This window comes from Wasmannia auropunctata, unplaced genomic scaffold (genome assembly GCF_000956235.1).
Source record: "Wasmannia auropunctata unplaced genomic scaffold, wasmannia.A_1.0 LD336076.1, whole genome shotgun sequence".
NCBI lineage: Eukaryota > Metazoa > Arthropoda > Insecta > Hymenoptera > Formicidae > Wasmannia > Wasmannia auropunctata.
Window position 1 is genome coordinate 942231 of NW_012026814.1, and position 13941 is coordinate 956171.

The 13941-nt window shown below is 37.6% G+C and overlaps 1 protein-coding gene and 5 non-coding genes across 7 annotated transcripts in view; 5 read left to right on the forward strand and 1 right to left on the reverse strand.

The window, feature by feature from the left end:
* Nucleotides 1-366: 366 nt before the first annotated feature.
* Nucleotides 367-13941, reverse strand: part of LOC105449177 — an 85259-nt gene continuing 71684 nt past the window's right edge. For both annotated transcript variants that reach the window (XM_011688183.1, XM_011688182.1), the window contains 13 exons: nucleotides 12975-13358; nucleotides 10932-11112; nucleotides 8636-8734; nucleotides 6406-6626; nucleotides 6193-6331; nucleotides 4712-5490; nucleotides 4464-4555; nucleotides 3399-4009; nucleotides 2903-3146; nucleotides 2303-2548; nucleotides 1869-2049; nucleotides 1362-1632; nucleotides 367-451 (listed from right to left, as the gene is read on the reverse strand). In XM_011688183.1, the coding sequence (XP_011686485.1) occupies nucleotides 1362-1632; nucleotides 1869-2049; nucleotides 2303-2548; nucleotides 2903-3146; nucleotides 3399-4009; nucleotides 4464-4555; nucleotides 4712-5490; nucleotides 6193-6331; nucleotides 6406-6626; nucleotides 8636-8734; nucleotides 10932-11112; nucleotides 12975-13358 (3448 nt within the window). In that variant the 3' untranslated portion in view covers nucleotides 367-451. The remainder of the gene's footprint in view (nucleotides 452-1361; nucleotides 1633-1868; nucleotides 2050-2302; nucleotides 2549-2902; nucleotides 3147-3398; nucleotides 4010-4463; nucleotides 4556-4711; nucleotides 5491-6192; nucleotides 6332-6405; nucleotides 6627-8635; nucleotides 8735-10931; nucleotides 11113-12974; nucleotides 13359-13941) is intronic.
* Trnae-uuc lies at nucleotides 9180-9251 on the forward strand. Its single transcript has one exon. It is a non-coding gene; the product is annotated as a tRNA-Glu (tRNA).
* On the forward strand, nucleotides 9319-9390 carry Trnae-uuc. The gene has a single exon. It is a non-coding gene; the product is annotated as a tRNA-Glu (tRNA).
* Trnae-uuc lies at nucleotides 9843-9914 on the forward strand. The gene has a single exon. It is a non-coding gene; the product is annotated as a tRNA-Glu (tRNA).
* On the forward strand, nucleotides 10256-10327 carry Trnae-cuc. The gene has a single exon. It is a non-coding gene; the product is annotated as a tRNA-Glu (tRNA).
* Trnae-cuc lies at nucleotides 10479-10550 on the forward strand. The gene has a single exon. It is a non-coding gene; the product is annotated as a tRNA-Glu (tRNA).

The following is a 13941-nucleotide window of genomic DNA, read 5'->3' on the forward strand; positions in this document are numbered from 1 at the left end:
CGCTTAGACGACGCGACATTGAGGGAGGACAGAAACGGCGGCGGTTTCGATACGATTGACTTTGGAATTGGATCATCGATTGCGCTGTTGCTCGACGTCGAGCTGCCTCCCGCGGATCTCGTATCGTTGCGAGGCTTCGCTTCGATCATTCTCGACGCAGTGTCGACGACGCTACTCTCGCGGTGGTGTCGCTCGGTTTCGGCTCTCGGACAGTTCGCCGCGGTGTCGCATTGCGGCTGGCGGGTTTCGACGTATCTAGAATTGTTTCGTCGACATTTTTCCGGTAGAAGCGGCGGCGGCGGTGGCGGCGGTGGACGTTTTTGAGATATCGCGACGTCGCTCGTGGTTTCCGTTGCATCGCTGCTCGCCACCGACTGATCGATCGGCGCAATCTTGATCTTACGTTTCGTTCGCCGCGGTGGCACAGGTGGTTCAGACGAATTTCCGTTATCTGCCAAAGAAAAAAGATTTAGGATCTTAGAGAAAGGTTCTTTAATTTCGATAGAGAGAATAAAAAACGAGAAATTTCAATTGATTCGAAAATGATACATTATTTGATATATTATTGATGTAACGTTTGCGATTCTTACAATTGTACATAACGCAAACGATGAATATATGCTTAGCGGACGAACTGTTAAATTTAGAACTTAAACACGAGACGGTATCCGCGACGCTCAACTGTCCGAGACATACTAAAGGTGATTCCTTAGAAATGACACATAGACTTCCCCTTCTTGTTACACACGGTCAATATCAATGCTTATATACCATTGCTAAGTTTTAATTTTATGCTATGTAACTTCATTAAAGACACAGGCGCAAAAATATTGCGCGTGATATTATTAGGAAAATTTATTTTTATTTTATTGTAATATATAAAATTGTATACAAAGATATGTATGAAAACATATGTATGTTTTTTTAGTCTATTTAAAGAGACAGATTTAATCAAATACGCTACTTTATTTTTTTGTGTGTAAAATTGTGTTAGATTTGCTGAATAGTTAGATTAAAAGGTTATTTTTATTCCTAAAGTATTTTCTAAGAAATTGTTTTTTCTAAAGTATTTTTAATTTAAACGGTCAAGAGAGTTACGAACTTCGGTAGCCGACAAGGGCTTCGCTAAGCGGATAACAGCAATTCGATTACCTCCGAGGCGAGTGTTACCGTATGTTCGACCGTGTATGACCTAGTGGAGATAATAGTCTTTTCGCAAATAGAATTTTCTATAAAGTTCCGTCATATGTGGTCAATAATAACGAAAAACATGATAAATTGTCGAGATTTTCGACAAAATTTTTATATGTATCCAAATATGAAATAGATACGCGGGTTATATATATAGACACGTCACTTACCTAAATGAAAACTTGGCGACTCGTTCTACTGACGTCGAAGTCTTCTATAGATAGCAGCATGCTGGCAGATTTTAGTGCGTTATTGTCAACGAGATCAGTCATGTATAGGCTGCAGTTGGCGTTATTATGATTGCCCATAGCGCTGGATGCGGCGCTGCTATATGCGCTTGAAGTATTCTGCACCGATGCCACGTCCGTGGTTTTCTGAATGATCCACTTGTTCATCATGCTGGATGTTTCCGCCTCCGACGACACGTCGAATTTGATGTCGCTGTGAACGAGATAGAACGAAAAAATTAACTCTGCTAAATAATATTTATAGAAATTAATTAATCCGCGAAATGAATCAATTATATCAATTATTGAATCGAGAACAACGTAAAACGTTGCACTTTGAGTCTAATTTATCCGAAATTGTTTGCTAGATGAAAAATTTTTGCAAGACATTTTCCGTTATTTTAGCAAGTTGTTAAATTAATTAATTCATATCAGCTGAGATGTACTCACTGTAAGTAATTGTTCTCTACAGAGTTCTGGCCCTGGTCGTTTCTCGATTCCAAGCTTTTTCGAATAGCAGGCTGCGAAAGAACCAACTCGACCGTTTCGGACGAGCTCTGCAGCATCTTCAGAGCGTCCTCGTAGCGAAGATTCAGCAGATTCTGTCCGTTTATTGCTACAATCCGGTCACCTGTCGAGAAAAATTTAACAACATATTTACTTTTGCATCTAGTTAAATTTATATTTATTTATGTTACTCTCTAATTAGTCTAATTCAAATCTATCTATTTAGTTATATATATCTTATATCTTTTTATTCATTTGTTATATCATTGTAGTTAACTACATTGATATTAATAGACAGTTAATTTCATCTATAAACTCGACTGCGAATCAGATAGATGCTTTCATTTTGAAACAATGTAAACATTTTATTTGCGAACCTTTGTTTACGTTTCCGGCCATATCGGCTGATCCGCCAACGGAAACCGCCTGAACATAAACGCCACCGTCGTTACCCTCCATCACTTGCAAACCTATGCTACCACCGTGGCCGCGTTCCAACTTGATCGTGTGCAAAATTCGTTCCTCGGCGAATGACAGCTCTTCTAAACGTGCCATTAAAGACGTTGATATCGATTCGTCGTCTGGTATCCGAAACGTTTCATCGTTGGTTCGTATATCGGCATCTGTCGAGGCAATAAGCAAACGGATTTTAAATAAAACTTTTATCTCAACAATGACATTTGTGACAAATGATGCATGAAATGTTTATAGAATATAAAAATTTTTCGCACCCAACAGAATCAGCTCATCAAATATCTAATTTATTTCGAAAAATTTTATAAGAGTATTTTTTATATCAAAATGACACAATTTTTTGGACTTCTAAAATTTTCTATATTTGACCTCAATATTGCTAAGAGCAATATTTTGTAATTATATGTGTAAGTACAAATAATTATTTTATAATGATTAAAAGTATTTTTATTTGTATAAAAGGGATTTTTATGTATGAAATGTATTTTTACATTATCACTTACTCAGCACGTATGCTTCCGGCATGGGTGATTCGGTAGATCGTGCCGAGAGCGATTGAATAGACGATTCGGTGTCGGACTTTAGAGATAGTGATTCCGTGTCGTCGGTAAGCGCGGTATCTTTCTGGACCAAGCTACTGTAAATCGCTCGCGTTCCCATTTTCACACCCAATCGACGCGGCAGGCTAGGTGTACGTAAACCCGACTGCCTCGGCGCACCGTAATTCGGTAAGCTGGATGCTTTCATCTAGAATGATAACATTGCCTCATTAAACAGAGAAATACGAGATAAATATCTATAAAATAATCACACCAAAAGTTTAATAATAAATTAGGAAATTAATAGCAATGAGAGAATTTTAAATAATCAATATATAAACTACATGTATGAAATATTAATTAGGCCGAAAGTTTAATAATAGTCTCAAACATTAATAGCAAGCAGAGAAAATATCGAGCAATCGATATAAACTACATGCATGAAATATAATTGATATACCTTTTGCAATGTCTTCTTAACGTCTGATACATTCCAAACTTCATCCGGAACAGGAAACTCGCTCTTTCTCGACAGACGAACTTTATTAATAGCGGCGTATAATTCTTCAGGGTTGTTAGGTTTATCTAACTGGTTGATGTTGTTCGATATAACTTTTGGGAGCGAATATGTACAATCGGTTTCAGCCTCGCTTTCTAGCCCGGGACAGCCGTAGAGCTTGTCGTGCTCCGATTTCGTTTCTTTGGGTTCCAACAGGATCTTGTGCGGCGTCGTCAAGCCTCTCTCCGATTCTTCCTCTGTGTCTCGCGATTGGCCCTCCGGTTCTAATCGCACGTTTACCTGCGCGTAAAGAGCATCTTCCTCGGACGAATAAAAGCCAGGTTCGCGACCAGCGTCCTTCGTCGTCGTTGTCGTCGTCGTCGTCGTCGTCACTATAATTGTGTCCTTCTGAGGATTTTCATTCTCTTTATTTTGATATTCCTCCAGTTGCATCGGATAATTTATTCTCTGCTGCACTTTAACCGCATTCGCGATCGTTATCTTAGTTTTACCGTCGCCGAGCTTGGGTTTCAATGGTGTAGGTTTTGCTTCCGTCAGAGGCACTCCAAAATCTGAAAAGTGATGTAGATTGATCATTTTTTTAAATATCTTTATACGAATGTTTTAAGGAAATAATATTTCACCAAAAGTGGAATTTGCTAAATCTTATTTATGTTATATGTATAATTATTGTATTTTAAAAACTGGAGAAAATCTAATAAAAATAACAAACGTGATAGATTGAGAAATTAGTAGTAGCAATTAAAATATCAGATTAAAAAAAAACTTTTGTATTTAATGATTTCTGCCAGATTATCGGTATAATTGTCGCGCTGAAAGTTCCACACGCAGTTCAATTTTCTGCGATATTTACATTTTAAGAAGATTTCCATACAAGAGGAGGATCAAGATCTATGCGGCAAAGTGTTACCATTTAGCTAGTTTTCCTGTCGCGTAACTTTCGCGGAAAGTTCAAGTTCTGAAACATTTCAGCAAGCTTAATCGGTTGGAAAAGAGCGCGTGTACCTTTAGCGAGGCCCTGAAGGGACGTGAGCTCCGAACGAAGTCTGAGAAAGAACTGATGATGCAGGGAGGTGAGCTTGAAGGCGAAGTAACTTCTAGAAAATAGAAAGGTTCTTTATGCAAACGTCGTTATTGTAAGCGGTGGCGCGCAGTCGAGGGCACTCGATATGATACACGATTTTCGAGCGAGTGCTCGCCGCGGCGCTTCGCTCGATCGATCGTCGAAAATTGCGACGCGCGAGCAAACTTACTTTCGATGATCCATCCGCAATTTAAACTTGCATCGTTTCCCATTCAGTTTGCTGTACACCACCAGACAGCTCTTGCTGTAACTCAACGTCTGCACGTCCCGCCACTGAAAGTGGGCCAATTCCGTCCTCTCCCTCGGCTCGCCCCCACGCTCCAGCAGCTTCAGGCCTTGAGAATGTATCGCCAGCCACACATTGCTCTCCGTTTTTCTCTTGCCGCCCTTACTGCTATTCTTACTGTTGTTACTGTTAACGCTATTGATATTATTATTGTTATTTTTGTTGTTGTTATTGCACGTCTCGTCGCGGCTGCATAGAGCCGCGTTCTTCGCGTGCTCGTCCGAGTAGGGTATCGTCGGCGCGCTCCCGCGAGAGCTTAATCGCGGGATCCCGATTCTGCCGTAGGCGTCCCGGGCGGATTTCTCCTGGCGATACCCGTTTCCCGCGCCGTCCTGCGACGGCACGGCCGCGACGTCGCGGTTGTCGGACACGGACGCGCTCTTCCCCTTTCTCTGCCGCGCCATCAGCTTCTCCAGCTCCTTCGAGTCCACCGTGGCGATGTAGTAGTGCGAGCCGTAATCCGGCAGGGACTGCGCGTGAGTTATGAACATCTCCTCGGCTTTGTTCGAGTCCAGGCCGCGGCGGTCGCGGTGAGCGCGGTGTAGCTGCGCCCGAAGTGTATCGGCGTCGACGCAGGGCTGCGATTGATGCCGGTCCGCGCTCAATATCAAGGATTCCGGTACATAGTGCTCGAGGAGGAAGTAATCCCCACAGCCGTGCTCCTGCGGGATACACAATAGCTCTGATGAAGCGGAGAAGTTATGTATGGATTATGTCAGAATTATTGTCAACTGTGTTACAGTAGATCCGAAATAACCGTCTCTCAGACAATTCGCTGTTTACTCACAATCAAATTGCTGAGAACTATGCAACTATTGATCTCTGAATTAATAGCCGTAGCAGTTTAATAGCTGAATTTTATCGCATAGAAATTACATATAATATAATTTTGTAGTTATAAAATATATAATATTTATTATTTTTACATTTTAACTATTTTTTAAACTCTAATTTAGTGTTGACAGATAAAAGATGAAGTTAATTCTGGAATTTATTACAATATTTGTTTCTGTTAATCCCCGTTTTACTTAAATTTTAGAATACAATATTCGTCACTTTAGAAAATCTTCGACATTAAAATCTTTGAATTTTAACAATCGTTAGACTCACACTTATATGTATGAAAATTCTTAGATTTTATCATTGTGAAGTAGAAGTTAATTGCGTTTCATGTGTATATAAGAACATAGATTTTACAGAGTCACAAATATTCTCTAGCTAGGGTTTCACAGTTTTTCTTTTCACCTAATCTCTATATTATTTAAAGTTTAACAATCATTTTTGAACATTCTGTTGTTTTGTATCGTGGAGACAGCAATTTCATTCCAAGTGGCGCATATCGCATGAATCACTCGTTAACTCACGTTGACGTTGTAGTTGCCGAATTCAGCTTGAAGCGCGAGACCCGTCAAATTGATTAATTCGGAATACGGGCAGACCAGCTGCTGCTCCAGTATACACCGCCTTATTTGCAGATACAGCAGATGCTTCGATATCCAACTCCTGGAAAAACAATACGGGCCAAGTTAGTCGCCGTCGAGTCGAGCGCATTGTCGTTGTCTGGTTTGGCAACGAACCTGGTGCCGCGAAGAGACGGCAGGAAGAATCGGAGTCGCAGATACAGCATGAAACTAGTCGGCAGACCGAGCAGACTCTTGCTCTTGCCGCTGCTCAGCCATCCCGGCGGCGCGACCTTATTTAATTTCGTGTCGGGTGGTAACATCGCGAAATCCCCGGCCAGTAGCACGGCCAATCCTAGAGTGAAGTTTTCATCGAGGCTTTCCGCTTGGACAATAGCCTGGAAGGATTTGCGTACACAATGCGTAAAATGATATATGTATTGTAGAACCTGTCTGAAACTAGTTAAATTCATATATGCCACGGTTTAACTGATAGCTTTAATGCTACGGAGCGATAGTTATATGAACAAGCATTAGTTAGACGTAAAAATAATATAATTATTTGCTGCATTATCGTTTTATTTTTAGTGTAAACCGATGTACGGATTTGATATTTCCTGAGGATTTGATATTTCCTGTGAATGTTTTTACTTATGCAATGCGCAAAGAAACGCGAGAGGGAAAGCTGAAATAGTGCCCGTAAACTACGATTCATCGCAAAATTATTATGCGAGACAAGCAATTAAATGCAGAGAACACGGGTGTGCATTTGATTGCTCCATGAAGATGATTATTATAGCGCGACATAATACGCATTTCTGCCGCAGAGGTAATTTTCCATTGGCGCGAATCTGTAGGAGTAATCTAATTTGGAAGTTCTCAGCGAGCTCCCGGGCGCGCTCTGTAAATCGACCATTTATTAAAAATTGCACGACAAAACTCCTACTCCAGTCACGTTCAAAAGCTTGAAATGAATGGCAGATACAGAATTGCGAGCTTGAAATAGAGGCTGTCTTTCTATAGACTTCTAGTGAAATTAAATTCCCTTCCTTCACTTTTGCGTTTCAGTGTTTTTGAAAAAAAAGTCGTCTGTTAAACATCTTCTAAGTTATAAGAATTTTAAAAGCACCGAGTGTTTGTGCGGCAGAGTAATGTAATTGTTTTTAATTATCATAATGGCTTTTTGATTTTCACATACAATTTTTATTTTAATATTCCTACAAATAACTCTCAAGAATAATATATTGCCGACCGACTCTTCCATTCGGTAATTTTATTGGTAACATTACGAGAAAGGAGTCTACCTCTGTAACGTTGGATTTGTACAAACGTTGAAGCATAGATTTTTATGGAAGAAGGAATTGCACACACAATACGCTCGTCGTCGTCGAGATCACATAACTCGTGGTTTGCGGATCTGTCGTATATAATGATTAGGCTTGGCGGCTCGCCAGAACTTCTCGCGAGTTCACGCCGGAATTTGTGGTCTCGTAAACAACCGGCCACACGTCTTGGCTTTCGCGGCCTAAGTGCGGCTTCGAGAGGCCACCGTCGCGCGAGCATCACGATCGAACCAGTTCCGACATCTTATAAGTTAGCGGAACAAAATGAGCAGAACCAATTCCAATTATAATATATTTATCTGTTGTTAAAAAGTTGCCAAAGAAAAAAAAAAATTAAGAGAACTGGCGCGAAAGTATATTTTTTAAAGGACTTTTGCCGAGATATACATATACACCGGCAGGATACATACTTTCGTTGTGCGCAGCAAATGAAAAATAATTCTTTTACGAAGCTCTCGCGAGACGCGATATTCATTTCACTTATAGGTGATACCATTTATTAGCGTTCCGAGAAATGACTTCATAGAGAAGAATCTGACGAGGTAGAAAAGTTACACGCAATAAAATGGGATAATGTTTGAAGAATATCATCGAAAATTGATCTCTAACCTCATTTAATTTAATTAATTTATGTTGGCGTTTATTATGTTGTTAAATGAATGATGTTTATTATTGCTTCATTATCTTTGAATTAACATATTACATACAAATTTGACGCGAAAGCAATGATCATTAGTCACAAGATTGATTTGGATGGCTAAATAAATGCCATTTGTGAATTGCTACTTCAATGAAATAACTACTTCATGTTATAACGATATTACGAATAAAGGTCAGTGCGTTTTTAATATTTTAAATTGCAGTCGAATTTTAAACTTTAGAGAATGTCAAACAGTCTAGATAATTTTTTCATTACTAATCAAAAATACTGAATAAGTTCCGTGAAATATCCTTTTTTTTGTTCTTTTATTCCTTTTTAAATAAATTCCGTTTAAAATATTGTTTCATTATTGTTGATATAAAATTATTTTGATGCGCTTTGATCTTTTCGGCAACGAACTTACCTGAAATAAATCCCCGGCGGTGACCTTTTGAGGATCACAGGTTACCTCCACGCGTTGTCCTGTTAACATTATTACGACTATCCGGCCAGAGTTGCCCGCCTACGCAGACAAATAAATTATTAGTTTAACATCTGTCCATCTTTCTCTTTCTCTCTTTTTGCAACTTCATGATACAAATTTTTATTTAAATTTATTTTTCTTGCTTAAAAAAAAATGTTAAATTTTTTCTTAAAATACACGAGATTATTTATTTTTATGAATTGCATAGACGATATATATCTCTATTATCATTTTAATACTAACATTTGCGTATTTCATGGAAATTATAAATTACAAATATATTTTATGCATAAATGTAGGAGCTTAGCAAAGTATAAAACATTTATTCTAGTTAAATAAAATTAATATTTATTTGAGGTTTAAAAAATAAAAAATTAATTGTTAGTTTTTTATTCAAGAAACACGAAACTTTTGAATTTATATGAAAATAATTCCATGTTGCGCAAAGCCACGTACACAGCCAGATCGAGGGATACTACCAAGATCCGGTATGGTCTAGTGGCTAGGATACCTGGCTTTCACCCAGGAGGCTCGGGTTCGATTCCCGGTACCGGAAATCTTTTTACCCTTGTCTCACCTTCTATATGCCACAAGTGCGTTCTTAAGATCGTCCCTAAACGTAATCCGGTATGGTCTAGTGGCTAGGATACCTGGCTTTCACCCAGGAGGCTCGGGTTCGATTCCCGGTACCGGAATATTTTTTTTATTTATATTTGACAAAAACAAGTAAAATAATTTAAATTATATTGCAAGAGTAGTGCAAACAAAATTTTTAAAGCGATAAGTGACATAATTTTTATTAATATATATATATTTTATATTTTAATATGTTACCCGTGAAAGCAGAAAGTAATTAAGTACATTATATTAAAATGGATATGCTAAATTATTTCACATGTGTCTGGAAATTAAACGTACATTTTAAAATAAAAAAAATTTTTTTTTTAGGTTTTATTATGTTGAATAATTGCATAATAATATTTTATTGTATGAATTAGGTAGTTACTTTTTGTTTCATTTTGTAAAATAAGTTTATTTGTTAGTTTGCAATAATAGCACATTACGTATATATTATTTTATAATTAATATAAAGTGTAATATTATTGATAGCAAATCGATATATGAAGTTTAAGCCTCTCATCTTCAATCCGGTATGGTCTAGTGGCTAGGATACCTGGCTTTCACCCAGGAGGCTCGGGTTCGATTCCCGGTACCGGAATCTTTTTGTTTTTTTTTTTTTTAATTTTTAAGCATTGTATAATGTTAACAAATATTTTATTTTAACAGTATGTTTAAATTTTTATTTTTATTATTTTGCAACTGCAATGTTTTATATTTTTATTTTTAATTTTAATGTTTCGAGTTACATACATTTCTTTTTTTAAATAATTCAAAATATTAAATAATAATGCAATATATAATGAAAAAATAATAATGTTCTATTAATAGTAATTAGTATATTAGATATTAGATTTCAATGGTATATGCAATATTACATTTTCTAAAAATATATCATTTCTATATGCATTGTCATCACTGTGGAGAGAATGACCATCATCATCCGGTATGGTCTAGTGGCTAGGATACCTGGCTCTCACCCAGGAGGCTCGGGTTCGATTCCCGGTACCGGAATATATTTTTTGCAGTTATATTTTTGTGAATATTTTAATATTCTTTTTTACAGTTTTTATTTTTAGAGATTATTAAATGAATTTATGTAATAAAAGTCATAACGATAATATTGGACCAAAGTGATGGTTTGTAACAGTGAAGCCACTCGACCTCCGGTATGGTCTAGTGGTTAGGATACCTGGCTCTCACCCAGGAGGCTCGGGTTCGATTCCCGGTACCGGAAATTTTTTTTAAACTACGTAATTTTATAAAGCTATGTTAATAATTATATAAAGTTGCCTATTTAATTTCCTGTTCATTCTAGAATTCAGGAATTATTTAAATTTTTCTTTATATCCTTTAATTATTTTAAACTTAATGCACAGAAAATGAATAAAAATTAAAAGTAGATTTTGTACATTTCCATTAAAAATATTTCATTTTTTTTTAACGAGAAATACGATTTACGACGTGTATAAAATACAATATGTGCTTATAACTTCAATAATTTAAAATTTACGATAAATGAAAAGTTAAAAATGAAAGATAAACGTGTATCACAAGTAGGTTAAAGTTCAAAATAATTTATGTCCTAGCTTCTAGTTAATTATTTTTATTTTCATACCTTGACTTGTCCCACGCATAATGTCTTCGGGGGCTGATTGGCACGAACTACAAACTCGGGACCAACACATTGTGCTTTATTGAAACACCTCGTGGGTCCACCGACTGTTCTGTACAAGCGTGACGGTGCTCTTTGAACTGCTTTTCCTCGTCGAGCTCTAGGCCCGTTTCTCACCATGATTCTGAAAATATTTTCATACAATTTTTTTTAGACGTAACAGAAAAAAAATATTATCACAGCAACATAATAAAATATATATTTTAATATAAAAAGCGTGATCTGTAACATAATCAAATGTAATCGATTAACGACGAGTTGACGCTGAAGAGGTTCTTTTTTTTTCTTTTTTTTTTCCTCTGTGGTCGCGTGATTAATATGGATCGAGCAAAGCGAGGCTTTTCATTCGGCACAACAGACCGCGATGCACCTAATTATGCAGCGAACCGAAACGCCTATGGCAAAATTTTGCAGACAGACATCACGTGGAGCGCTATATACAGCGATGTTAACGAACTCTCGCGCGCCGAGAGTTTAATTAAACTTTAACTGGGGTAGACTCCGGATGCTTTTTTAGGGCAGTCATCACTAAGTGCCCCCTTGTCTTTCTCTTTTCCTATCTTTCTCTTCTCTCCATCTTCCCCATTGTTTCGAGAACTTGGCGCGGGAAGAGCGCGTCGAGAAAAGGTCGCGTGTTTTCCCGAAGCCGAAATCAATTTTTACGATTAAGGATGTAATCTTGGATGTAATGTTTACGCGGAGGAGAATAGCACAGATTTGTGAAAGTAATATAAGAGAAGTAGAGAACCTACTTGCATTTATTTAAATTTTTTAGAAACGAGACGATTGGATTAAAAGATTGCTTGACATTTTATGAAATAATTTATTATCAATGTCACGTTAATTAATTAAAGATTATATAATATATTATTCGCGGTTGAATGCTAAAGTTGAAAATGCAGTGAATATTTTACATTGTTTTGTGAGAAACTGTGCAGAGGGTTATTTTAATTTAATTAATCGCTCCGATCTATTATAATTTCTAGACACGACAAAAGTTGTATTTATTATCTTTGCCTAACTATATATGCGTTTTTTGTTTCATTTCTGCTCGACTAAATGTCACAAAATCTAGAGTTCTCTCATAACTCTCGCGAAGGTCAAAGGTTGCCGCCGCGCGCCGCGTGTTTCGACCTTTTCACACAACCGACATGGATGCGGAACAGTCTCGATCGGCACGTCGCCGTTCGACTGCCTGCATCATCCAGCTAGTTTCACGCCCTCCGGGGATATGTATCCTGAGTTGTTCAAAACCACGGTGCGTCAGAGGAAAATTGTCTGACGCGTCTCTCTGCTAGAGTGAACCCTCTCGTAAGCGCTTATTAACGGGAACATACGACTGGGAGGCAAAACTTAATAATGCGGGTCGCGCGCGAAGATTGCGAAACTGTTCCCCTTGTGTCCTCATTTGCCTCCTCATCGCTTAAACGCGCCCTCACCACTCTCGACGCGAGATCGATGAAATGAAATTCTAACGGGGGAAGTATGAATTTCGAAGTAGTAAATATAAATTTCTGGATTATCCGTAATCCGACATTATCGTTATATAAAATAGCGAGTTCGCTTGCCCTCGTCGCAGTGTATAACGGCACGGTGCATAATGCTGTACATTGATGTTTTTTAAGGGAGCTCTGAGACTTTACGCGACTTTTTCTTTTCAGAGAAGTACTAAATAAAAGAACGTTTAATAAAAGAATACTACGGGTAACTTTTTTTTTCTTTTTCTGTTCTTCTCTTCTAAACGAAATTGGTTATTGATTAAAATTTTATCGGCTAGCTCAGATGGTTTGTAACGATTCGAAATAGCAAACTGCGTCGGAATTGAATGCTTTTCTCTAATAATCAATAATGAGTAATTTGTTGCTCAATTTTCTGACAAACAACTTATTTTTTTTCTTTCTTTTATTATGACAGAAAGCTAATGTATAATAGATTATGATGAACTGACGTAAATAATTGATTACGATATAAGAAAAAAGAAATTACCTGGGAGGCTTTGCCGGCGGCTCCGTGTGGCTATTACATTCCGAATCGGAGAGAGCGGTTTTTCTCAAGGTGGTGATAATTCGAGGTGGCTTCGGAGGTCCCTGGAGCCCCCTCAGCCTCATAGTAGTTGCTGAATTTTGTTGTCGTATCGTCTGTCCTTCTTTTCGCGCAACGCCGACGCGAGATTCAGTCGTTGCTACACTCGGCTGTGACAATCGCTTGAAATCCTCGTCAGCTTGCGTTCTACTCGGCAGCTGCGGATTCGAGTGTTGCCTTTGCAGGAGCATCCTTCCCGTAGACGTTCGTCCGTATATATCTTCGCGAAGACGTTCATTTGGTTGCGAAGTTACGTCGGGTTGGGAGCGACCGGTATTCGAGGGATGCCTATTTCGAACGAGTTTTTAGTGCCTCGGAATGAGAAGGTGTAGACATTGCGTAAAATAGGGAAAATTACACGGAAAAGACAATTTTGCTGAATCCAGATCTGAAAATAATTTTTGTTCAATAATCAAAATAATTTTGTGCCAAAGTCAAAATTGCTAGAATATCAAAATGTTTTATAGCAATGCTTATCAGTTTTAACATTTCAACAAATTATTTTTAACTATTTTTAAAAAAATTTTTAGACCTTTCAACAAAATCGTTCTCTCTGTGTAACCCTCTGACAGTTTGACGCGAAATTTACATACACACAGCTCAACTGTAGACTATAAACTTTATCTGAAAAGCGCGTTTTATCGATGAAACAAATGTATATCAAAGCAATTGCGGACATTCTTATTTGACACGATAAGATATCGAGATATAGAAAAGAATTACTATATAATGTTATGTCTTAAAAAGAGTCATTTAGAAGAAAGCCACTGTGGCGTGCTTTCGAAAGAATAAGTTAACGAAAAGTCATTATAATGTCGCGTAGTAACCAAAGAATTAAAGATAAATAATCTACATCTGATTTTTATTTTTA